Genomic DNA, 27,667 nt, shown 5'->3' on the forward strand with positions numbered 1-27,667 from the left:
GGAGGATAAAATTTAGAATAAAAGAGAGGTACAATTTCCTCCCAACCAATAAATCGACCATTCTTTAGCATCCTATACCATTCCGCAGCTCTACCCTTCAGAGATATAGAGAATAGCTTCCTCTTAACTTGGTCCTTTGAAATACCTGCACTCTCGAACAACTCGCATAATTCATGTATAAAGAGTAAATGATCACTAGGATGGACAAGTCCCATCTCCAAAATAGCAATTGTTCATAGCAAGTTCAACAATTTTCGTAGGTATCTTGAAAGGAATACTTTCAGTAGGTGGATTTAAAATATCACAAGCATCATTAGAGTTATCGCATATGGGAGATAAAGTATTATCAGAGAAAATTTTCTCCCCTAAAGCTGGGAATCTAAAAAGATCATAAAAACTAGCTTCCCCAAGCTTAGACTTTTCCATAGCATTAGCAGTAATTGCGTTCATACTAATAACATTGCTACTAGCATGCAAATAAGGTTCCATAGGTTTTTAAATTTTCGCATCAAACAATTCATGTCTTAACTCAGGAAAAAGATTAAAAAGCTCACTAAATTTGTTGTTTTCCATTATGCCTAACTAGTGAAAAATAAAAACAAGAAACAAAAAGATGCAATTGCAGAATCTAAAGGAAATAACTTCGAGCACTCACACACCGGCAACAGTGCTAGGAAATAGCTTAGTAGTCGGAGGATGTGAATACCTTTTACCTTACCTCCCGGCAACGGCGCCAGAAAATAGCTTGATGTCTACACACGCTTCTATTCCTGTAGACAGTGTTGGGCCTCCAAGAGCAGAGGTTTGTAGAACAGCATCAAGTTTCCCTTAAGTGAATCACCCAAGGTTTATCGAACTCAGGGAGGTAGAGGTCAAAGATATCTCTCTCAAACAATCATGCAATTAAGATGCAAGAAGTCTCTTGTGTCCCCAACACACCTAATACACTTGTCAGATGTATAGGCGCACTAGTTCGGTGAAGAGATAGTAAAATGCAAGTGGTATTGATGATTGAAAATAATAATAATAATAGTGATCTGAAATAAATAATGCAAGAAATAAACATGCAGTAAAACAGTAAATAAGCGGTGTTTGCAGTATTCGGAAACAAGGCCTAGGGATCATACTTTCACTAGTGGCCACTCTCAACATTGCAATCATAATTGAATATAAATATAAGCACTTCATAATACTACTCTGAAAACACTCTCTTGTTGGATAAAGAACTCAAATTCATTGGGCAAGTGTGCAAAACCACACCTCAAAGGCATATTCCCAAGTACTAATGAACACCCCACACTGTCACCGTGAGCATTCATAGGAGGTACTAACACACCACAATTCATAAGGGAGTTACACACGGCGCATACACTGTACCTTTGCACCGAGGTCACAGTAACTCCGAAGTTCACATAATAAAACACTTGAGTAGCATATGACATCTAGATTGCAAAGCCTATGATCACATAAAGATCACACCATGGGAGAGAGAGATGAACCACATAGCTACCGGTAGAGCCCTCAGCCTCGGGGGAGAACTACTCCCTCCTCATCATGGGAGACAGCAACGGCGATGAAGATTGCGGTGGTGTTGATGGAGATGGATTCCGGGGGCACTTCCCCGTCCCGGTGGCGTGCCGGAACAGAGACTTCTGTCCCCCCGAACTTGGCTCCGCGATGGCGGCGGCTACGTAACTTTTCGTGGAGGAAGACCGATTCCCTTAGGGTTTTCGCGACTGGAAGAATATATAGGCGGAAGGGCGGCCTCGGAGGGGTCCCGAGGGGCCCACACCATATGGCGGCGCGCCCCCCTCCTGGCCGCGCCCCCTATGGTCTGGAGGCCATGGGCCTCCCCCTGGCTTGCCCTTCTGGCTCTGTGTGTCCCTCGGAAAAATAGGAGGTTTGGCTTTTGTTTCGTCGAATTCCGAGAATATTTCTTGTGTAGAATTTCTGAAACCAAAAACAGCAGAAAACAGGAACTGGCACTTCGGCATCTTGTTAATAGGTTAGTCCCGGAAAATCCATAAAAATGATATAAAGTGTGAACAAAACATGTAGGTATTGTCATAAAACTAGCATGGAACATCAGAAATTATAGATACGTTGGAGACGTATCACCCAACAACTGTCTCCGACCAGCGATTCCGTCGTGGACATGTTCCAGACTTATGCAGGGATGCCACGGAGCTCAAGCTCGATGCGATGATCGAACCTGCCGCTGCTGGCGTGTGCCAGCTTGCACCACAGACGGATGGTGAGCGAGAAGCTCGCATTGCCGATGAAGGGGTCGCCGAAAAGCCTGTCCTTGAGCTCCTAGGTGGCGAAAATGATGAGGAACTCCTCGGGATGGTGTAGGTGGATGGTGAAGTCGCCGGCTTGGAGGTTGAAGCTGGCAGTGAGCACCCTTGCCACTTGATCAGCGGAGACGGTCGGCCTCGTTCCGGTGATGGACGCGACCATCGCGCGCCGCAGGACGGTTTCCGCCTCCTCCATCTCAACGCTGCGCGAGATGATAACACGCACCGGACCCATGGGATCGGCAGTGTGTGTCATCGTCGGCGTGGCCGAGGCGCGCACTGGACCCAGGGGATCAACGGTGCGCACCGGCGTTGTGGGTTGCTGCAGAGAGGGAGGAGGTGGAGGCGGCGTGGCCATGGCGGCGAGCGCGTTCGCCGTCGAAGCGGCATGCTGGGCATGTTGTTGGGGTGGGGGCGGAGGTGGCGGCGGCGCGGCTGGCATGGTGCGGCGGCGTTGGGGAGGGCCTTCTTCTCTTGGCAGCAGGTGGGCACGGGCGCGGTCGTAGGCGCGTTGCTCAGGCGTGCAATCCTTTTTGCCGTGGCCGGAGAGGAGACATCGGCGACACCGAACCTCGTTGGTGCAGTCACGAACAGCATGTCCGGGCTCAAGGAACCTGAAACAGAGGCCTCCCTCCATCTCTGGGATGGACTGCGGTGGCGCTGCGAGTAGCCTCCGGCGCGTTGAGGGCAGCGCCACAGGTGGTGCCGGCGTCGCGGTTGTTGCCACCTATTGGCATCGGGCCCGTGAGGCGCAGTGTCGCGGTGGAAGCGGTGCACCTCGGAGCGGGGGCCGATGCGGTTGGAGGTCGGTGCGCGAGGGGTGGCCGTGGCGGCTTCCAGCGGAGGGGGCGGCGGCGGCGTGGTGGCGCGAGGCGGCATGCGGGCGACGTCGTTGTAGCTGCGCGAGCTGGAGGCGGAGAAGTCGCCATCGGAGAGCCAGCGCTCCTGGCAGCGGTGGTCCCGTCCACCGCAGCTATCGCCGAACGACATGTCGCCAAGGGAGGGGCTGGGGCTAGGGAGGGGAGGGTGGGAAGCTTACCTGCGAGGGCACGGCGGCGGCAGGGCTAGAGGTGGGAGGGAGGCGCTAGCGCAGGAGCGGGAACCATGTCAACAAGAAAATCGCTGGTCAACTAGAGACTGATTACCACATTGCAATCAGCTTGTACCACTGGTTTTTCGCCATGAGTGAGATCATGCACTCTATCCTCAAGTTGAGAAACCAACATCACATTTCCCTTACCACTGAAACAATGCTTCCCATACCTCCTTGTAGTAGGGAGTGCCTCAATTTATGCAGCAACTGATGAAGATAAAGAGCTGAGCAACCACACAAGTATACCTGAAACTCAGCACTCAGCACTCTTCTTTTCTATAGGTTCATCAACTTCTCCAGGGCATATTCCTCCAAACCTTTCATCTCCAGCAACAAAAGTCCTCTCCTTGACTAGCTCAAGTAATTGCTGACACCCTCCAGTTTGACCTTATTCGGGGTCGATTCCAGCTTCTGCACTCACTCAGCCTGTGAAGAGCCAACACACAGAGGAGCTCCATCTACTTCCTTGGTCACAGTAGCAGTTTCCGCGGTTTTGGCGGTGAGAAGCTCCACCAGCCTATCTAGCGCACATGGCTCAGTCTTGCCACAAAACTCTTCTTGAGCTCTCTTGATGCAGAACCACCAGATCCGCTGCAGCCTGCAACAGATCAAGTCAAGCTATCTTCATCTTTGGCAGCCCCGCCATCTCTGCTCTCAAGTGCTCTGGTAGCATGTTGAGAAGAGAGGTGGCGGCTGACATTGGAGGTGGGTGCTAACTGTTTTCAGGAGTAAGGGGCAAATATATATACATCAGCTCCTGGGTGAATAGATGGGCCACATAGGACAGCAACATAAAACCCAATAATTTTTCAACTGTATGCATCACTTTGATGCAGAGGTTGGGGCTTGGTCCGCCCTTTCAAAAAAGATGCAGTTACCAACGTAAAAAAAGTCTGATGAAAAGTGCTAGACAATCCACTTATACATACACCAACAATATTAGACATGAGTTACAAAAGAATCAGCATCACACCACGAAAACTATATGGCGATGCAATGCTGACTTTCTGAATCAGCCACATCAGCAGCTACCGAACACATAACACTTTACTGCTCCTGTATAACCAGATATGGCTAATAGTGATTGCAAAATAATGATTCCGCATACCTTGCTCCGGCTCAAGGAACAGGTGTTTCCACAGATTGGAACGCCCTTTTAAGTTCATATACTTAGATCATATACATATAACATACAACGAAGGGACTCAGTCTTCCTCCTCGATGATCGACGAGAATGCGAATGGTTCAAACTTGTACCCATCACCCTCGTAAAACTTGTCCTGGAACTCGACCCAGTGGAGCCTCAAGGCGTGCAGAAATGCACTTAGGGTCTCCATCGAGAGCAAGACACCAATAGTGGCAAAGAGAAAGACGGTTACTCCAAGGACAAGGATGATAATGTTGTTGTATCTGCAAAGAGAGCACAGAACAGATTAGAACGGCCACTGTAGCGTAGATAAAGAACAATAGATAGAGTGCATATTACCCCCATGCTAGAAGAAGAACTTTATCATAGAAGACAGTGGACAGCTCCGAGTGCGCAAGACTGCACAAACAAAAACATCAGTTATAAATATATGTATATAAATATATACCAATGCCTGCCTAGTGAGGAGAAAGTTGACACATTTGGAAGTGATGTATCATATCAAGTACAGTCGTACCTGAGAGCCCAAAGACGAAGATATGAGGCGGTATTTGAGACTGCACCGAGCACAAACTCGATGGTGTGGATCAACTGGTGAATAAAAACTTCGCTAAACTCAAACTCATCATGGAGGTGTGAATTTTCATGATGTCCTCCCAATTGCGTCACTGATTCCTCTGTGGCCTGGAGAATGGTGTAGTGCTGGCCTTGGTGCCTCTAATGGAGCAAAAAGATAACATCAACAAGTGGGCATGTTTCAATAAAATGTGGGTATAAAATCCAGTTGGAAGTCAGTTAAGGATTTCAGAAAGTCTGCAACCTGCTCATGTTGCTTCTTCAAAAGAAATGGTTTCGGAATTAGCATCCAAGGCACAGACACCAGAGCAAGAAGGAGTAGACCAAGCTGTAAGCGAGAAATGTTATGCATAATTAACAGAATCAACACATAGCAGCAATGGAGATCATCAAACCTGCACAATTTTCTGTCCAGGAAATAGCTGGTTCTCCCCAATATCATCGGTTGGACTGAGGAACATATATATCATCACATGGTATAGGTCAGCCTTTGAGCCTGTGCACCACTTAATAATGATGAGGATTGACAGATAACCAAATAAGCTGTTCAGGAATATCAGCCGAGGAACAAACTGATACCTGTTGAAAAATTACACAACAACTGAATGAGTATGGTCTACTGTTTTAAGGAAATTGTCAGGATAGTAGTAAAGACGAGGTCACGTGGCTATTCCTCAGAAGAGCTCAACTTACCAAACATTAATAGAATTTTTGAAAAACTTTGCATTAAAGAAACTCAACACAATTCCAAGGTTCATTTGTGTAAGTCCAAGAAGAATTGACATCTTCATCTTTAGGGAGTTCAGAAACGGCAATTCACTGCGGCTACCATGCCACACAGGATCCACACCAAATGGGTACACTTGCCTCACCTTAAGTAATCCTTCAGTTGTAGCATCTCTATAAATAAAACGAGGGAAGAAGGAAACTCAAATAAGGTTTTCATAAAACATCAAAGTAGGAGCAGGAATTTAGCAGTTTAGGTTCCTTACCCACAGGAAGGATCGCGGCATGCATAGGCCGATTTACCAAAGAGCTCAAATGGAACCGAGAAGAACTCATTATATACTAATCCAGTGTAAATTGAAAAAATGGACATCATCAAAATTACATAGCGTCCATCAAACATTATCTCCACCATATCGTTTAGTTTCTGAGAGCAAAGAAAAAAAGATAGTTAGTACTAATTTCGTTACAAAAAAATATATCTAGCAAATGAAATAAGAGAAGGCTTGTGAGAAAACCTGTGAAGCTAGCTTCTTCTCTCGGATTATGAGGTACAATGCGCTAAGTAGGAGACAAATTCCATGACCCCAGTCTCCAAACATGACGGCAAATAAGAAGGGAAATGTTACAATAGTAAATAAACCAGGATTTGCCTCTTGATACTTCGCAATACTGCAAAATATGTTTCATGCAAAATTAGTGACTAAGCAAATTTATGGATGCCAAAAAATAAAATATGGATACCACAAATCCCAATAGTTAATTTTTTGCGGTACGAGGGACTCGTTTATTCCTGGTTGATGGTAACTATATGCTTAAATTACCATAAATATCAGAGAACCTAAATCTTTCTTACTACTAGTTCGAACATAAATGTCATAACCACGATTGTAGTTAAGGAAAAATATTGCACATAGCACACAAAAACTTAAGGAAAAATAGAACTTGACACCACCAATATCAGGCATCTGATCCACGAATTATCATAACCTGGTAACCAACATGTAGTAATTGCTGATGAAAGAGTTTTCTAGATAAAAAAATTCGCTTACACGCTTGAGGGATAAGGTTTTGAACAAACCAAAAGAATCTTGTTTATGTTATGCTTCCATACATTTGTCTCTTTGGTTGCATCCATGCATATGAGGAGAGGGTGGTGACTAACGGGAAGTCTAAAATGTGACGCTGCTACCTAGTCCACTCCAACAAGAAAAATTCTTTTACTTTGGGATCTTACCCATAGGCATCCACAACGCCCTGGAAGGAGGAAGTAAATTTATTTGTCTGGAAATATGTTGGAGGAGATTCTTGTGTGTTAAGAATTTGGAAAATGGAACCAACTTGAGAGTTGCTACCAGTAGTAGCACGATGAAGTGCGTCTTGGACCTGCAATAGATAAAAAAAGACACCCAACCTTATGAGCAAAAGAAGAGCAACCGAAACCAGAAATCAAGCAGAAAACATCATTGACTGGAAGGATGAGAGTGCATCTGGATACCTTACTTGTAGCAAAAACTGGACTCCACCCCTCAGCAACTAAGCATTTCTTTGTCACATCAAGACTGAACATGTTTAACGTGTGGTAAATAGCTTTTTCCTTCTTTAACTGAACCATTTGTATTTCAGTCAAAATTAAACTTGAATGCAAAGGAATTAATAAGATATTCAGCAAGGAATGTTCAGATAGCACTGACGTATGATTTGCATCATAGGAAATATTACAAGCTTACCCGATTGTTCCATTGTTCAAACTCAGAGCCTATATTTTTTAGTATGCTGTCACGATGAGCTAAACCTATTTCGACAGTTACTTTCAGCTCTGACACTTTTCCAGATACCTAAAAAGTTCTAAATGTTTTAGAACAAATAATAGTAATTATGTAAACTTAGTACAGTAAAACATATGAAATTTTGTAGAAAGAGACTTGGATTATACTTCAGTACTTCTGAAAATGCAAAACTTGAGACAGGAAAGAAAAAAAAATTCCATAACATCACCTTTATTATCCAACATGAAAGATCAAAATAGAAAGACAAAAATACTGCCTCCAGTTTACAGAAACATGTCACTTTGGCTTTAATAAGCACTAAATAATAGTTGGTTTAATAATTTTAAAAAGGAAATCAAGGATGGTGTGTTGTATATTGCATGATAACAATGTCAAATGTACAGTATATGCACAACCACACATCGCGTAGATATATATGTACAAAAGCAACCACTTGTGGAGGTCAACAGTATTAAGAGAACCAATTCACAAATCAAAATGAGTATAAAGATGGATTAAAGAACAGCACAAGGTAATAAACACCAACCTCCTGAATAGTATGCATTTGTTTAGCAAGATCTTCAGGAAATGGATAGCGGTTGGCACCAAAAGCATCACAAATTTTCACAATCTTGGATTTTGCTCTCTCCCCAGAGTAGAATATAATAAAAGAATTTTTCACAACCTGTCAGTATTGAGGATAATATTTCAGAAACGCATAACTAGTGGGGGAAACACAGCAACAATACCAAGTGGCTTTAAACTAACAGCTGGATACTAAATATCATTGAACAGAAAATACTACTTCCTCCGATCCATAATAAGTGGAAGTGATCAGAGGGAGTAATAAATTATAAAACCCAGAAGATCTAGGATAGTTTGTTTCAGATTTACAGTCATGCTGGTTAGATACATTTTCAATCATCTGACATGAGGACTCACGAACTTCATCTTCAACACAAAAGAAAATAAAAATAAGGGAATCATCTAGTTGAATGTTCACAATTAACTCCTAAAAGTTGTGTGGACTGTGGAGTTGATTTATGAACGGAAGTAGTAACCTTCTCTCCAGATTGTGGATCAGTTATAGGTTCGTCAACGGATTCTTGTCGGAGTAACATATTGCCCCTGGTGGAACGGAAAAGTATACGTTCAAAAGCCATAGCCTTTTGTTTTGGCACAAGACCACTCAGGAAACCTAGCTTCACTTGTTTCGATGGATCTGTAACCATTTCCTGAAACGAGAAAACAATAGGGACTTGAAGAAACAGCATGGAGTCAAGGAAGGACATTCAAGATATTTGTTTCCTAGAATAATGGTCCACACCTGCTCCAGTAAAGGACTCTCTAGAGAAGAATCACCAGACTGATCTGCCAACATTTCTCTCTGTTGCTGTGTCGCACTTCTTTCAGCTGAACAGAAAAACTCACCAATCTGAAAGTAAATACAATCAGTAATGAACAATGTATAACAGTCCTCAACATTACTCTTTTAGGTCAACAACGCCTGCTGCTATGCGCCACCCCTTAGACTGTTTGCTACATGACGCCTCTCATGTTGTTGACCCAAAATATGAGTCGGTAGTAAGTACCATCTTCTAAATTTTCATTAGAAGTTGCAACAGTTTCATTCAGACTGCCAAAAAATATGCTTTGTGGTTTCACTTCTCATTTAGCAAAACCTGCATCTACGGCAACTATACTTGCTGTACTTTACTGATCCCCGCTAATATTTGAATGTCAGGAATTTCATGTCACGAACAAAAGAACCCAAAGTAATGCATGATTAATGGAAAACGAAAAACTAGAGAGTGCTATATATTAGTTATGAAGTTATCTTTCCTTTATTTCACAAATATTCAGCAGGCAATTTTTTCTTGTTTCTTCTATAGCTTATACCTCAGGGCAACTTCAGGGTTTAGCCCCTTCCAATTTATACACGGTTATATGATGCTATCGTCAGTGCATTTTTTTCGAAACGGGGCAAGCCCAACCTCTGCATCAATTGATGCATGCGACTTTCTTTATTAAAAGCAGTCAGTTATTACAACCAGCAACAGATATCAGGTATTATTACATCTCATGGATCACTCAAAGTTTCTTAAAAAATGAGCCATCTAAACAAGAGAAAAGAGGATCACATTAAAATTATGCCATGGTACTTTAATGGGGCCATACCATACCTTTTTTAGAAGAATATTGTACTCCACCAGCTCATTGTATGCCCTCTGCAACTTTCCATTATTTGTATTTACTTCAATTAGCTCGGTTTCGAATTCCCCGAGTTTTATCTGCTAGTTGATAATACTAAAATAAAATTATATATTTACAATCTGCACTTGATGAGGGTATAAGTTCATTAACTAAATACCTCTAGGTCATCAAATTCCAAAGGAGCTCCTGAAAATTGAGTGGAAGAAGTCAATATGGCAACTTTGGACATTTGTTCCTTGAAAAAACGCATCCTGCGAGCCATTTCACCACACCTCTTGATCTGCACAAAGTGTATACGCAGCAAAAAGATTATAAAATTCACAGATCAGTATGCACAAGTAAATACTATTATAATTTAGGGTATGCTAGGTTTTTGCCCAAGTTTATACCCTACCGAAGATTGGTAGTCAAAATTTTGGTTGAGGTTTTATTTGTCCATGATTTGACCAACATTGGCTAAAAAATGAACTAGAGATGGTAAAGTAGCATCAGCAGTGCCAAAAGGCTGGCAACTATTCAAACATAGATCAATTTTTTTGGTCATGGCCAAAAAATTGGTAAGGCGCACATTGGCCACAATCCAAACCTGCCCTTAGAGCACAACATAATTTAGGATACTTCCAAAAGAACCAAAAGTTCCATATGAAATTGAATCAATGACAGAACCTTATGCGGCATATACTGGTCTAGGCCCATTACGCATTAGATTATATATAATCAGGATACATAGGATGCTGAAAACTAAATCATTGCATTAGCTGGGTATTTTGATTGGCCATAAGCTGGACAGATACAAGCCATCTATATATAACAAAGCATGGACAGCAACAATAACGCATTAAGAAATTTCAAAGTACCTGAGCAGCATAAGCCCGTTGGAATGGGCTCTTATCCGCATTAAGCTGAAACAAATGGTAAATATTAGATTCTCCTGGACTCGACCAAAAGGGAAAAGCAGATCAAAGTCACATATGTCAACAGGTTTAGGGCTTTACCTTCTGTACCAATTAAGTTGATCTGAGATTACATTATCCTGTGACATAGAGCTACGCATACAGTTACATGTCTTGTAGAAAAATACTTCACATCATTAACTAAATTTCAAATGTGTCTATTCCCATTTAGTTATTTATCTTTTTTTCGAAATGGAAGATGAGATCACCAGCCTCTGCATCGAAAAGATGCATACGGCTTTCTTTGTTAAATATAGTTATTTATCATGAGAACCTCAAATCCTCAATTAGGCTATTATCTACTTGAGAGTCACGTACCATCATAGATTCATAGTGATGTTTCGCACATGCCCTTTTACACTAATCCTAAGGTCGTTTCTTCAGCATCTCAAAAAATAGATGAGTTAACCAAGCGTACGTCAATCCATAAGTTACTTTGTTTGGGGAAAATTGGAGGATGTGAGGATGAGAAGAAAACAGCAGGAGATGGTACTCAGATTACTTCAGCGTCGATACGGCCGCACATCGCTTATCACACAGCCTACGCATCACCACTGGCGATTGTAACAGCATCAAAATTCCAAACACAATTCAACCACCCGCACACTCGATCGAGACAGCCACCGCGTGCACAAGAAGGAATACGAGCAGCAAACAGAATAAAATCCAAGAAGCAAAGGTGCGTGCTTACGTCTTTGAACTGGACGAGGCCGAGGTCGCCGAGGTTGGAGACGGCGAGGCGCGCTGACTCTGCAGGGATGATGAGCTGCACCAGCTTCATCGTCTCCGACCTCATAAGATCCATGGGCGGGCAGCAGCCGCCGCTGAACATCGCGGGGCACACACCTGTCTGTCGGAAAACTCTGTGCGGGTGCGGCCTGGAGGCGAGCGGGTGGTGGGCGTGCTTGCTCCGGTGGGTTGCCGGGGTTTCTCGGGAGGCGGTCAACCCGGTGGCGTGCCGGTGGTGGTGGCGGCTATTGGTTTCGCAGGAGGTGACGACAAATTTAAACTTCGTATTACCAACGATCGAGGTACGGACTTGACTTTGGTGAAGATGACTTGTGGGTGGCAACTGGCAAATAGTTCGCGCATGTGTTGCGCGGGGCTTCGGCCAAGGAGTTTTGGAGCATTTGCTTGCCTGCAACTGCAACTCGACTTGGACAGCTCCGACGGAGTATGTTGTTTCTTTAACTATGTTATCTCTTTGATGACTATGTTGTACTTTGAGTATGCGAGGGGACGAAGGTTCTGTGGTCGCATCTTAGCATGGAAGTTGCTTCGTGTCTAAGGCGTCACACTAGCAGAAATGGCATAAGCAGTTCCGTTATGATTGATTCTCACGGAAAATTTAGTATGATTATAAAAACATAAGACACATAACATGAAAAGTTGTGTAAAACAGTGAGATGAATCTACTTAGGAAACTTATTTTAAATCGTGAAATCTAACTCTTGGCTGACCACTGTGTGTCTTACAGCGTGCCCACGCGCCGTGGCCGCGCGATTCTGATCCGACGGCTCGCGCGTGTCGGTGACTTTTCTCTGCTCACGTGGTGGGACCCACGGCCACGGAGACACCTGCGCGTCACCTGCGGCACGCGTCGATTCAAATGTACTCGCCCGAAGAGAGAGAGCGGCGGAGAGAGAAAATTCCCCTTCCCCCACCTTCTCTGCTCGCACAACCTCGTCGCCGGCGGGGCGATTCGCTGTGTTTCCCGGTGGAGAGGTGTGAGGCGGTGGTGCTCTGCATCTCCGAATCTACGTATCGAAGCGGGGGTGGGTGGATTTGGTAGTTTCGGCGGCTTGAAGGGCGAGGAGCTTCGTTTGCATCTTCCTCGCACCAACCTCGTCGCCGGCGACGATTTCGCTGCGGTTTCCGGTGAAGGCGTGGAGAGGCGGAGGTTCCTCTGCAACTTCGACGCTCCGTATCGAAGCGGGTGAGTTTCGATTTGCCTTTTCCTTCCATCTTCTCCACTTGATTTCATTTCTCGAACCGCAGTAGTCGTCGCCGGCCATGATTCGGTCGTATTTTCGGGCGTAGGTTGGTGAGGCGCAATCTATGTTCAACCGGGACGACCCCTCTCGCTTTTGTGTTGACGAATTTGTGACCCTGGCCATCGTTTTTTAGGGATTTCCTCGTCGGCGTCAAGTTCACCTCGGCGTCAAGTTCACCTGGGCGTCAAGTTCACCTCGGCGTCAAGTTCACCTGTGCGTCAAGTTCACCTCTGCCAAGTTCGTCCAGGAAGTGTGTTCAGGTTCACAAGGTAAGGCCATGGTTGAGTTCAGTTTGTCCATAGTTTTCAGCATTCATGTTTTAACCAGCCGCATTGTACTCAGTAACTATGAAAATGTAGAAGTAATCCATGTTGAGTAATCCATCTGACTTGAACTATGAAATTGTAGAAGTAATTATGCAATGCAGAAGTATGTTTGGTGTCGCTGCAGGGTTAACTTATGTTTTATACATGCTCTGTAAAGTTTTTTAGAAGTAACATGATTGTAGAAGTAACTCATTTGTTTTTTGTGCTTCTGGCAACTAACTCAATGTTTTTCATTGTGGGAGAAGTAGAACTGTATCATAGGCATGTGTGTTTCAGTATATGTACATACCATTATAAGTTACTTTTGTAGATTCAGCATTATTTTCTGAGGTGGTGTTGTTAGGATTTTTGTCAAGAAGTAACTATGTTGCCTACTCCTTTTTTGAAGTAACTCTCTGTGTTTTATGAAGTTGCATGAAAGGTAAACTCAATTTGATAATTCAGTGGACTTACTTTCTTTTTACAGATTCACTTCATGAATGTTTTTTTGCTGAATGTTATTTTGCCTTTTTGTCAGGTAGTTTCTTATTTTCGCTCCATTACTGTGCTAACAATCGGGATCATCATGACGCCTTCTGTAAGTTTCCTTATTCTTGTGCTATTTTATTAGTTACTTTTTTGTGTTTAAGGTTTTCATCCAGTAATCCAAGATCTGTTCATGTCATGCAGAAGAATGTTAAAACACCAAAGTCTAGTCACCCAAAGTTTAAGAATCTAAGGAAAAGGTTGCAGTACAAGCACAAAAATGAGGACTCCAGAGATGTTCCAGATGTTGAAAAACAATTACCTGCAGAGGTTCATACTGTACCCCAAGATGTTGAAAAACAACTTCCAGGGAAAAGGAGAAAAAAGGTAAACATGCTGGTTTGATGTAACTTTCTTCCTGTCTGCAGGTTTGTGTTGTATTTACTGGTATTTGACATGCTTTTGTGTTTTTATGCAGCAACTGTTTTTTAACAGAGCATCCCCAATGAAAGTTGTTAAACTATACAAGAGTCAAAATGCAAGTCATCACCAAATTATTTCAGCCAATGGGTTTGGTAGTTTCCTGGGCATAAAATGTTCAAAGTTGCACCCAGATCTCTCCAACTACTTGATGGGCAGCTTCAACCATGAGTCATGCTCTCTTGATTTTCCTGGCGAGAGGAAGCATTCCAATAACGAGATGAAGTTGTCAAAAAGGTTCTTGGCTTACCATTGGGAAAATATCCTGCTCTATACACGAGTGGATTACGAAGCTACTTCATTTGTTATGAATACCCTTGGCTTCGGCAATGGCAAGCAACCAAAGTTGACAGATGTCGAGACTAAGCTGAAGGCGATGGTAAAAGGTGATGATTTGTACTTTATGACATGGGTGATGTATGTTGTCTGCTCTGTGCTAGCTCCAACTACTGGTATTAGAGTTTGTCCCAAGTGCTATCCAGCTATAATGGATCCATCGAAGATAAAAAACCTCAACTGGTGTCGATTTGTGATCACAGTCCTCATTGAGACAGCGAAGGCAAAGGGAGTTAAAAATCCATTCAAAGCTTGCATGGCATTTTTGGAGGTGAGCATATTTAACTTCTGTACTATCATCTAGTATCTTCGAATTATATGTTACATCTCTTCTAATTTTTTTTGGTTACTATTATTTCATCTGCTTCTTTTTGACATGCAGATTCTTTACATTGACTCACTGGATACTGAAGATGCCAATGTCAGTCAGGATGGTCCAAGAATCTGTGCCTGGGATAACAAATCGGCAACTAAAGCTATCGAACAAGACTTGAATGATGATGGGTCTTTTGGAAGATTACCTGTAAGTTACTTCGAAGATTTCATGCATTTTTTACTTCTTATTTTATCCTGTTCATTTTTAAACTAATTTCCATGTTTCCTTCCTCAGCTGAAGAAATGTTTCAGGACCACTGGTGTGTTGATGCTAAGCACACCCACTGTGATTGAGAACTTCGTTAAGGCAAATGCGCCCACAGATTGCGGAGAAGAAGTAAGCCCAACCACATCACAGGCATTTTAAAAACTTTTTAAACTGTTTTTTTTACCATGTTTCCCTACATCCTTGTATTATAACTATGTATATTGTCTTCTGAAAATAGGAAATCTCAAGGTATAGGGAAGCTGCACAAGAGATGTATAGCGAAATTGATGTAGCAATTGCAAAGTTCACGATGAAAGTTTCAACCATTAATATTGGTAAAAAACAGAAGAAATCTTCAACCAGATCTACACCATCTTCAAGAGGTCCAAGCCGAGAACAAGACTCGGCAGCAATTTTCGGGAGAGGAAACTGAAGGTTCAGATTCGATTACCAAGTCAACTCTGTGCGGGTCCGAAAGCGAAAGTGAAGGTGAAGGAAGCAAGGAGAATGCGTATGGCACTGATTATGATGATTTTGTCATACTTCCCAGGAAGAGGAAGAATTGCAATCGAGTTGTGCAGCAGAAGCGTCAATCAGATGTCATAGGAAGACATGATGAGTTGCCTTGCAAGGTGGTTCAGTCACATGTACTCAAAGAGCTGACAAAAGCACCAGAAGTTGTTTTGCCTGCACCTAAACTACTGGATGACAACATAGCTCGAACAGCGAATGACACAACTTGTAAGCTGCCAAGGCCAAGCAAACTCAAACAAAAGAAGAAGATCAAGGTTGCCAATGTGAACTCCGATGCAGTACCCGAACAGATGATAGCACCAGAAGAACAGATGATAGCACCAGAAGTAGCTTCTGTTCCACAACAGCATCAAGACAGTGTTGGTGCAACTAATGTCACAACTACGAACCTGCCATGGTGCAACTAATGTCACAACTACGAACCTGCCAAGGCCAAGCGAACCCAATGGAAACAAGAAGAGAAAGTCTGCCGATGTGAACTCCGATGCAGAACCGTCTAACAAGGCAAGATATGTGATTCTTCCTCAGGAAACCAGAGGGACGCCAGTTGGGGATTGCGCAAAAGAATCTCATGGCAATGAGTTGCAAGTGGAAGAAAAGGTTGCCATATCTGCTCTGGAGAACTTGAAATTGTATGCTTCTGATTCACAGTCAAGTAATGATCTTATTGGATGTGAAGTCAGTGCAAATCCAACTACAGCCGAGTCACGAACACTCGCATTACCAGGTAGAGGATGCTTGAAGCAAACCGAGGACTGGTCATCTGTGCATGCCATCAGGAAAGTAACAACTTACTGTCCAGCTACAGACATGTCTGATGCGAGAACCATCCACTCCAAGTTGACTGATGCCCCTCATGAAGGATCTGTTGCATCTGCTGTTCATTCTGAAGATGCATCTCTTACAAAGAAATCAGTGTCTTGGGCAGCCGACGTTCCAGTAGATGCAGTGGTCGATCTTAATCAACAGTGCATACCACCTGTTCATCCTATCAAGGATCTGCATACGGCCCCAGAAAATGAAACCACAACATTACCTTTGATTACACCTATTCTGCAGAAGGGAAGCCCAACGACCATTGCTAGGAGGCCTGTAACCAGATCAATGTCTCCATTGAAGGCAGCAAGTTCTACCAATACTGATGTCATTCCAGTTACCAGATCAAAGTCGTGTCTGAACCCAATGTTTCTTTCCAAAGAAAACACCAATGATCAAGAAGGAAGATCTAGTCCTCACACTGGAAATAACAACAACGACACTAGTACTCCTGGAAGCCATGGAAAGTTCGAACCAAGGACTAGCACACAAGGGAAGAAAACTTTCGGCCTTCTCGATGACACAACAACAAAGAAGCTTGATTTTCAGGTCACTTCATACAAGGACAGACAAAGTTTATGGCTGCCCGGGGAAGCAGGATCATTTGATATGGGGTTTGATAGTCCAAACAAAGAAAATGATAAAGGCAAAGAAGAAGAGGTTGTCACCGGGCTACCTGTGATTACTTCAAGCAATGAGGATGAGTTCTATGGACCAGCTGAGGATTATGAAATGCTTGCAGCCATTGTGGGCGAAAAGTATTTCCCAACAAGCAGCTGCACTTTGAATGTTACTTCACTTGAGGACACCGCAAAGCAGAAAGTAACTTCTGAACATGTTACTTCAGAGGGAACATCCAGTAAAACTCCTATTCCTCAGGCTCACAAGAAAAGAGTAATAAAGCCAGCAAAGACGCAGCTATCTCCATATGTTCAGCAGGGCAAAAAAACTGAAGAAACTATTACAAAGGAATCAATTGACATGTACAACCGAATATGTATGCATGGATCGAAAGCGAATACACATCTGAAGGGTCACCTGATAGTTGATTATGGAACATATTTTGTTCATGTCCCGGATTTTGTCGATTCGGTCAAACTCTGAAGGTTGGATAAGTAATTCGACTATGAATGTTGGATTACATGTTCTCTCTAAAGAATTGGAAGCACAGAAAAAATGTGTGCTGCCTCTCATCATAGCTGTAAGTGTTACATATAAGAACTCCCTCACCTTTTTAATATCCATGTTTATTAACTCAAAGCCAAATGTAACTAGTTTTGTCTGTAGCTAACCTCTATACCTCTCATCAAAAGTAACTCACGTGTTCTTGAATGTCAGAAGTAACTAGGTGTACTTAAGTGTATTTTTTGTTGCAGAACCTATTTTTTCGAAGTTACATGTCTGTTTAAATTTTTGAGAAGTAACTCTGTTAAATTTTAGAAGATAACATTTTTAGCTGCTTCAAATCCTGATCTATTTTCTTGCTATTCTTTGCTGACCAGGACAAATTGCGAGACCATTCCTTCACCGGCAAGGACATTAAGAGGGTGTTTTCATTCACAGACAATAACCGTCTTGACCACAAAGAGCAGGTTACATAAATTACTTTTTTTCCTACACATAGCTGTTTGCTTTTTAACTTCCAAGCTGTGTTGACAGAGTTACATATGCGAGTCATGATTCCTGTACTACAGAACTTATCTAATATCGATGATCCGAAGTACTTTTGTGGACACTACTACTTAATCAACCTGAATCTCAAGGCTGAGAGGTTCGAAATTTTTGATTCCTTGAGGAATCTTGGGGACAAGAAGCTTAAGAAAGATAGTGCAATCATAATTGATTCTGTTAAGACTCTCTGGGCCAAAAACTACAAGCAGTCAAATGTATCAATTCAAAACTACGAAACGATTTACATCCCATCTCCTAAACAACTGACAAAGTAAGTTACCCCATATTTTCTCTCTTTTCTGTCTACATTTTTCAGACATTTGCATTCTAGCAAAACTTCAAAAACTAACACTGTTTTGCATTTCCTTTTTGTTGTAACACTGTTAGTTGTGATTGTGGGTTCTCAATTTTGAAATGCATTGAGTTATGGGATGGAAGAAAGTTGGGTCATTTCGACCAGAAGGAAATGCCACTATACAGGATGCTATACAGCTTCAAGTGGCTTGACTGGTGGGAGAACAAGATTTCATGGCGAAACAAGTTCAAAGCCAAAAAATGACAAGTTTCACAAAATGGTAATTCATTTAATTTTTCTCCAAAATCATTTCTGTGTCTTCAATTATGCAAGACAACACGGTTCACCTAGTGTTATGCTTCTGGTCATACATTGCAAACCAACATATATATCTTTCACTTGGGAAACACAAAGTAGTTTTCAGTAAACTCACTACTAGAAAAAGAAACACAAGTAAACACCACTAATCTAAACACCCTGCATCTTCGATCCATATGGCTCAAGCGAGTACAAGAAACTTTTCGGCCCACTAATGTTTCTACTTCTCATGTGCTTGACACAATTTTTTACTTCCTCATCATTGGAAAAGCTGAATAATTGGCGTCTTCTCTTTCATTGCAATCTTAGATGGACAATCTTTTGGATTATGCAAGGTTGACCCACAAATAGTACATTTTGTTGGTTTTGCAGGTTTAAGATGTAGTCCACTCTTCTTCCTCTTCTCCTCTGGCCTCCCTTTTGTTACTGTCAAAGGTGGATCCCTAGCTTTCTTGTTTACATGCATATTATGTTCAGCACCAACGGTTGAGCTGCTAGGATTTTCGATAGTTTCAGCATGTTCTGCACATGGAGGATCTGTTTCCTTCTGCTTCTTTTTTCTCTTCAATGCATCTGCCGCTTGTTTCTTCATTGCTGCAAATTCAGCTTCCATTGCACGCATATGCTTCCTAGCCACTTCATCTATTTTTTCTAAAGCACATGCATTAACTGCTAGTTTTGCAAAATCTTTAGTGAGGTTACCATAGCGAAGTAACCTCATTTCCTTCCTAGACAATTTGCCCGCTGGCATCTGCTGGGGTTCCGTCTGAGGAATATGTATGTCGGGGGGCGGAACTGACCACCTAGGTAGAATGTAATGTTCTGGCATTACTTCTACTTTACACAAAGCAGACATAACCTTCATTATATGGCAACAAATCAAACCATCTCTAGTAAATTTGCAGCATTCTCAACTGTATTCGTCTTGCTCCAGATTTACAGTTATCCTGTAATTCCTTGATCCATAACCAAACACTGCATTTCTGATTGGAGAAACCTCAAACAATGAAGGATTAATTTGCTGTATGTTGTAGGAAGTAAATTTCTTCAACTCAATTTGAAATTTCCTGAATATGGGAAGTGTGTAAATGGATAATACTTGCTCCTCCATTGGAAAGTCACACCATGTTTTTAGAGTTTTGTCCTCACCCATGAATTCATGTGAATCTTCAGTAATATCTATCCTCTCTTGTAACTTCATGTATTGTTTGAAGAAACGTAGCAGGCTTGCATTTGGGTCGACATATCTCTTCAGAACTGCATTGAATCCTTCACTGCGAGCAGTAGTTTGTAGGAAAGGGAAGAACCTATCCATAAAGTAAGCTGGGACAAATTTAGCTCTAATTTCATATAGGTAAGCAAGGTCTGTGTTGTCCGATACACCATGCCTCTCAATCATGTCTCCCCATCGGTTCTCGAACTCGACAGGTGTCAGGCTATAGTCAACAATTTCATTGAACTCCCTCCGTAGTTCCTCATGCTTCGCCATGAAAGGGCCGAGAGGGGATCCTTGCGCATTTTGCATTATATGCCACCGACAGTTCCTATGGCACGAGTTAGGAAACATTTCCTGGATGGCAGTAGTCATAGCAGCATCCTGGTCAGTGATGATATTGAGAGGGTGTAAACCATCCATAGCATCCAGGAACTGCTCAAACAACCAGACAAAATTACTTATCCTCTCATTCCTCAAGAAGCCACATCCCAACTGGATTGTCTGCCCATATCTGTTAATTCCAATGATGGGTGCACACGGCATCTTATAAGCGTTTGTCATGTATGTAGTGTCAAAGGATATGCAGTCATTGTAATTCTTGTACACTTCTCTAGTGGGTCCATCGACCCAAGATATATTTTCAACCCTGTCCTCACTATCAAGTTTGTATTTGTAGAAGAAATTTGGATCTTCTTTCTTCAGTTCCTCAAAGTAATTCAGAAGCTCTGGTATGTCTTTCACATTTTGCTTCTCATCTATACTTGCCATGTAGTTACTTATTGTCTTCGTGTCATAAGGAACCGCTTTTCCTGATCCATAAAGCTCAGACATGATATCCATTATTCTTCCTGCTGAGAGGTTCACACTGTCTAACAGATCAATGAACTTCTTTTCTTCTTTTGGTATTTTCTTGTGTGACCGTAAATACTTCTTCAGACCAAGCTTCTTGATAGTTTCATGTGTGTGCTCTTCAATGAACTGTGTTACTTCCCAAATTGAACCCTTCCTTTTTACACGCATTTTTGCTTGACAGTTAGTCCGTATTGTGATTGCTCTGTTCCTCATCTTCACTGCCTCAGTCTCTTCCTTCTCTGCATTTGTTCCAGACTTGTTGCACACAAACAAGTACTTGTCCTTCTGCTTGTCCAATACTGAATTTCTGGAAGAACTCATCTTCATAGAGAAACCAACATGTTCGGCATACCTGTTGTAGTGCACTTTAGCAGCCTCCCACGTATCAAATTTCATCCCTAGGTATGGTTTACGTGGTGCAAATCCTTCTGGCGTTGACTGCACCTCACCATCACTGCCACTTTCTTCACTAGACAGTGTTTGACCAGTCGGTGCACCATCAGTGTTATCATCTACTGACATGAATCCAGAATTAGCACCAGTACCATCTACTGATGTGCCTTGTACTGGTGCTTCAGTTCCATCTGGTTCAATGAAGTCATCATAGCCAGGCGGATGGTTCAGGTCAATACCATGCAGGTTAAACCAATCCATTGCCTGCAATGAAGAAACAAGTTAAAACATTTTGTGTTACTTCACCATGTTGGGCATCAAAATAAAACAGCAAAAGGGAAAATTACTTCTTCACATTGTTAATCAATAAGCATCAGCTACTGTTAGCTTCATACAAGTACTGTTCTATGGTTCTTACAACCTAATTTTCATTCTTTTTTCATGCAGATATCATTGATGCCTACATCAGTGTTCCTACAATGTCATGTTTTGTTTACTGGTTGCATACTTCCTGCTGTCTACAAGATCAACACAACCAGGTTCTCAGCTTGCAACTCCCTGATGGCTTCTACAGAATTCAAAGGCTAGATTACTTCCTGAAGGCTAGATCGTCAAGTAGATTACTTTCCTGAAGCCTTCTACTGACTTTAGTACAGACAACAACTCAGGCATGACCCTGTGTTACTTTCCATGTGAGTAACATGTGAGTTCTGGATGGAACTGCTAGAACTGGATGGAACTGTGGTGGATCTAGATGGAACTGCTAGAACTGGATGGAACTGTTAGATGATTTTGAATCATGTGTTTGCCTTTTTGTTTACCTTTCTTACTTCTCTGGGCGTCGTCCAGATGAAGCAGCTCCTGCTGTGTTACTTCCTGAAGGATCTGGGGATCAATTCATGAAGGTTCTAGGGTTTGCCTCCCCTTCCTGCTGGCTGCTGTTGCTTCTGGCGGCGGTGGAGAAACAGGGGAGGAAGAAGAAACCCAGATCTGGTTAGGTAGGATCCTCTTTTTTAGCTGCTTGCGTCGAGACAAAGTGCGTGGGTCGTTTTCTTCGTTGTTTTTCAACGTGGGCTGTGTGGTCCCGTTGTTTCCATTTCGGGAAAGAAGAAAAAACGCGTTTTGCCTCTAATGGGCTGTCCGAACTGACCACCGGGGTAGGCCCAATAGTGGTTGACCACTGTGTAGTCAATCCCTATTTCAAATAGATCGACTGTGACCAACAAACTAGCGAATGGATCTTGGTCAACTTTGAATAAAAACATGAAATTGAAAAGTTACAGTTGATAAAAGTTGGCATCGATGCCAAAAACATTCACCTCGTCCAAGCAAGCCGTTTTTTTATGTACAGACCATCACTAATTGACATAGGCATCCCCAATGGGCCTGCCAAAGATAGTACCCGGGGTTTACTGAAGGCCCAGGACTCGATGAACAAGAAGATTCGGAAGCCCATTTAGTATTAAGGAAAGATAGATTGTATTAGGAAAGAGAGAGATTTGTAATCTTACGGGTTGGGTACGAAACCCTCCCGAACTCTGTAACTTGTGTATTACGAAACCCTCGGCTCCACCCTCTATATAAGGGGGAGTCGAGGGAGAAAGAGAGGATCGAAACTACTATCAACATAACCCTAGTTTTACAATCGTCGAGCACTTTTCGGCTGAAACCTTCGAGATCTACTTGCCCTCTACTTTTAACAAAACCCTAGTCTACAACCTGTAGGCATTGACAAATTAAACCTTTGTCATTGGCGCCGTCTGTGGGAATTAGAGGTTGCAAGGAGCTGATCTCGATGGCACGTCCAGAATCGTCGACTTCGTCGGTGGCGAGCAATGCGATGGATCGAGGTAACCAGGAAAAAACTCATCTAGTCGACTTTATTCCTCACCCGCCCTCCCATGTGGATGCATGTGCCTATCTGGAGGAGCCCATCGTCATGACGTTCGGAAAATTCCGATTTGGCGTCAACAAGGACGGATCTTACCATCTCGAAGTTCCGATCTCGTCGGAATTTTCAGCGATCGATTCTGAATTTTCGTCGACTGACGAGGAGTTTTCATCACCACGCTTCGTCGACACCAAGGCGAACGGAAAGCTCGTCAAGATCTTCAGCGACACATCTTTCGAGTCGTCTGCGGACTCCTTTATAAGCAGTGATTCCGACAGCGTCGACAGCTTCAACTTCATCGACAAATCTGCTGCCATTGGAAAGGTCTTCACCAATCTATACGATGGTGTCACCAATCCTGATAAAAATCAATGCTCAAAATATCATCAGATCTATGCGATCGAAGAGGTAGGCCGATCAGAGCCGAGAAACGTCAGAGGCTTTCGACGATTTGGGAAATCCATACGTCGATCCCGCTGATCTCAGAAGAGGCCTAGGCACTAAATACGTCGGGTCCTCGCCTCGAGAAAGAGTACAACTCCCGCAAGCAGCGTGGGATAGGGCTGCAAGAGCCATGGATGGTTCAGAACCAATGACCACCACTGCTACTGCACAAGAGCTACAAGCATACCAATATAGACTCGCTCGAGTAAGTCGAGAGCTGGAAAAACAGACAGCATCCTTGAATAGGAGAAGAGAGGCAGCTTCCGCGTCCAGCAGGCGTCGAGCAGGGCTCAGTCGACAGTCAGAAACTTCGGGGATAGCCATAGAGAGGCTCGAAGGAGATCAAGATCTAGGCTGCAAAATATACCCGAAGAAGAGAGAGGAAACCTAATTCAAAATCTCGACATGTCCTTCATGACGATCGATGAAAGGGGAAATATCATCCCAAAAACACCAGAAGAAGGTTACATGGCAACACAAGCTTACATCCTCGCGTCCAGACCACCTCCTGGGGACCCGAGAGAACCATTGTTCAATATGGCAATGGCTGGAGTAGGAGTTATGGGAACAGCGTTCGCAGCTACGCCTCCCGAAGGAAATCCCAGGCAAAATAGTCCACGACCCACTGCAGCGGTCCAAGATCCACCAAGAACAAGTGGTGCAAGAGATACAGCAGTTCAAGTAAGGGTGGATAGAGCGCGACAAGAAAGAAGAGAACGTCAGCATTCACCAGAAGTTGCCGACGAAGATATGTGTGGGCTCCCGTGCTTTACGAGAAGAGTTCGAAAGACCCGAGTACCAAAAGGGTTCAAGTTACCCGAAAATTTCAAGAAATTCGACGGCCTGCAGGATCCCGAGGATTGGCTCGTGGATTATCTCGAGATGGTGAAGCTGGTAGGAGGAACCAGAGCAACAGCTATGCAAAGCATCCAAGTTCACTTGAGTGGTGCAGCAAGATCTTGGATAAAGAAACTTCCCCCAGGCTCCATCGACGGCTGGGATAATTTCGAGGACATCTTCGTGAGAAATTTTCGATCCACCTGCAAGAAACCTGCGTCATTGGAAGAATTGAGGGCGTGTCGACAGAAACACGATGAGTCGATGAGAAAATATATACAGCGGTGGAACATTATAAAAAACTCGGCAGAGGACATATCTGACGAGAGAGCAATAGATGCGTTCGTGGCAGGAATTCGGCGAGGAGACTTCGTCGAGGACTTAGGGAGAACTAACCCTAAGACTATATCAGCACTCATGGAGATAGCCAATAAGTGGGCAGATGGAGAAGACGCAATATACAACAAGCGACACAGGTCGCCAGAAGAGGATCGTGGTCGAAATTATCAAAATAGAAGGCGATTTTCTCACCAGTTCTACAACAACGATGCTCCTGGCCATATATCGGCTGGCTTTCGGGGAAATCCTGGAGGGAATAGTCGAGATGACTATCAAAGGAGTAATGAGCAACAAGGCGACAATAGAGGTGATTCTCGCGGCAACAGGCAAAATAGTGGACCAAGGTTTCAAAGACCTTACGTGTCCCTCGAGGAGATGATGAACGGTCCGTGTCAAATGCACTTTTATCTCGACAACAATGGAAAGAGGCAGTCAGGACATCTCCAGAAAGACTGCCGAAATTTTCAAGCAATGTTGCGAGCCGCAGGCATCGCAAATGCCCAAGCAGCGAACAGAAACCCCCAGGGGCCAAGGAGCGAGATCCACCTTCCACCTCCTCCCGCGATCACGGACGAAAATCGGCACCAGCTCAGAATAGCGGCAACACCACACCCACCTCCATATGTTGATCCTAACTCCAATGGTGCGGTCTCGATGATTCAGAAAGCTAGGCCATCCAACAGGGCGCAGAAGGTAATCTCACGACAAGTATTCATGGCAGAAAAGATGCCTCCGCCAACAGTCGAGTACCTAAATTGGTCAGGGCAAGATATTGGATTCACAATCGCGGATCATCCACAGCAAGTTCCTCGACCAGGACAATCGGCACTCATTCTACCCGCAGTAATTGCTGGTTTTGACGTGTCGAGAGTTTTCATAGATGGTGGCAGCAGCTTAAACCTTATGTGTTGTTGCCTAATCGACGGTACCCCGGAGGAGGGATCCTCACGAGGGGGAGATGAAGTAGGGGCCATAGGGCGGAGTGCACACGGGACTGTAGTACGCGAGTTACCCAGCTTCGGAACACCTGCACGATGACAGGGCCTACTGCTACTTGTCTGGAATTATCTGGGCGCTTGCGCGTTGTTACAATGGTTGTGGTTGTCTCGTTTCTAGCTCCAGATCTCCCCTCAGGGCTCCCGGGATCCGGCTTATATAGACGCACGGATCTAGGGTTTACATGGAGAGTCCTACCCGGAATACAAGTTGCCTAACTACGGTACAATGTCTTGCCGTGTACGTCAAGGATCCACCTATTCCTAACTTGTCGTCATGGATCCGGCTTCCTTCATGGGCCTTCACGGATCTGACTCCTGGCATAGACCTCTTCGGATCCGGGTACCTCTGTAGGTCGGTTCGGATCCGGCTACCTTCGTAGGGCAGTTCAGATCCGGCTACCTTCGTAGGGCGGTTCGGATCCGGCTACCTTCGTAGGGCGGTTCGGATCCGGATCCTTGTTCCTGGGCTGGACATCTTCCATCTTGATCAACAGCAACTGGGCCGCCCGGTGGGCCATATGCCATCACCACCATCTTTGGGCCACCCGGGCTTGCCGGAATCGGACCATGTCGATGGTATACCTATGAAGTATATCCACAACAGTAGCCCCCGGAGTTCTCCGAGATTCACCGTTTCTTCCGTCCAGCTCAGCTTGCGCATGTATCTTCATCCTTTGGCTGGAACGAATAATAGAGAATTTTGAAGGACTCCAAACTTCATATCTCCAACCAAGTATTGGTCGGAAACTTCATGATCCAATGGTCAGATTCTTCGAAGACACCATCCAACGTAATCTTTGGTATGGATCCGACTAGCCACATGTAGGTTCGGATCTGACTAGTCAAAATATAGGTGTGGATCCGACTACCCAAAATATAGGTGCGGATCCGACTAACAAAAAATTAGGTGCGGATCCGGCTACCAAAAATTGAGGTGCGGATCCGACTACCAAAAATTAGGTGCGGATCCGGCTACCAAAAAATTAGGTGCGGATCCGACTAGTTAGCCAGATTTTCGCCATCTTTGAAATTTTTCTTGAAATAACCATATGTATGTAGCCCCCGAGCGTTGAGTCGGCTTGCTCCAAGGAAACTCGAGGCTCAGAAACTTAGCCCCCAAGCGTTAAGGTGGAAATTTTTCGGTTAGTTGCTCCAAAGAGAACTTCATCGATGTAGCCCCCGAGCGCCAAGGTGAATTTACTTGAAAATCCGGCTTGGAGCTCTTAGAGTAGCTTTATCTGACTTAGGTATGGTGTAAATCCCAAGTATCAAAAACACACTTTTTACATAAGATCAAAATCGCAGCCCCCGAGGGTTGGTTCCGGCTAAGCATAGCGGAATCAAGACTCAAGTTGCTTTTCCAACTGTGCATGCTACGGATCCGCCTAACCTTATCTCATATGGATCCGGCTAGCTTCCCCTGGGCTTCTCGCCTTGCTAGGTCTGCTTGAAAACACTTTAATTCGAGGATTGTTGAAGGTCCAAGCATCATGTACCTGATATATAAACACAAAAACACATTTGTATTAAATTGTTTCTTTGATCATGTTCAACGAACAAATGTAAGGCGGAATAAAAACGGCCTTTGAACAAATGTTTTAAAGATGAAACTATGCAGCAGTTGAACAACATAAAACTGTCAAGGCGGAAACAACTCGACTATCTTGAACAGTTAATGCAATTTATATGTTTTAAGCAAGATCTGGTTTATCCGTTCTTCTGGTTTATATGCTTGACTTTTCGTGAGACGGCAAACTTTAAACACAGAACATCTGCTGAGGCGATAGCGCTTAATAGCGAAACAATCAAGAACCTCAGAAACAGAGGCCGGTTTTAAGTACCGAAATGTCACTACTAAGGAATCCACATATAAACAACAGAAAACGTGTAGGCCAGAAAACTCAAGCTAACGCCCGAAGGCGGAAATTTTGCAGCGTCATCGGAGCCTTAAGCGGCAAAAACAGTACAAAGTTTTTCACGAGCGCGAGGCAAATCGTGGAAAAGATATGACCAATAGTGAAAGCGGTAAAAGACTCAGGATATGAGTGAACCAATCTTAATCTCATGATCATAAAGTATTAAAATATTAAATATAAATAAGGAC

At 43.5% G+C, this 27,667-nt stretch overlaps 1 protein-coding gene across 1 annotated transcript; it reads right to left on the reverse strand.

Annotated features, from left to right (window-relative positions):
- Positions 1–4,595: 4,595 nt before the first annotated feature.
- On the reverse strand, positions 4,596–11,607 carry LOC124672991 (V-type proton ATPase subunit a3-like). The gene is made up of 18 exons (XM_047209133.1): positions 11,467–11,607; positions 10,680–10,724; positions 9,980–10,102; positions 9,792–9,899; positions 8,936–9,043; positions 8,670–8,843; positions 8,156–8,293; positions 7,570–7,677; positions 7,338–7,445; positions 7,077–7,225; positions 6,358–6,511; positions 6,106–6,266; positions 5,807–6,013; positions 5,509–5,692; positions 5,358–5,441; positions 5,055–5,254; positions 4,877–4,936; positions 4,596–4,800 (listed from the first exon to the last, which is right to left on the reverse strand). The coding sequence occupies exons 1-18, from the start codon at positions 11,605–11,607 to the stop codon at positions 4,596–4,598; spliced, it is 2,457 nt and encodes an 818-aa protein (XP_047065089.1).
- Between the last annotated feature and the right edge of the window lie 16,060 nt (positions 11,608–27,667).

The sequence above is a fragment of the Lolium rigidum genome, chromosome 7 (genome assembly GCF_022539505.1).
Source record: "Lolium rigidum isolate FL_2022 chromosome 7, APGP_CSIRO_Lrig_0.1, whole genome shotgun sequence".
Classification (NCBI taxonomy): domain Eukaryota; kingdom Viridiplantae; phylum Streptophyta; class Magnoliopsida; order Poales; family Poaceae; genus Lolium; species Lolium rigidum.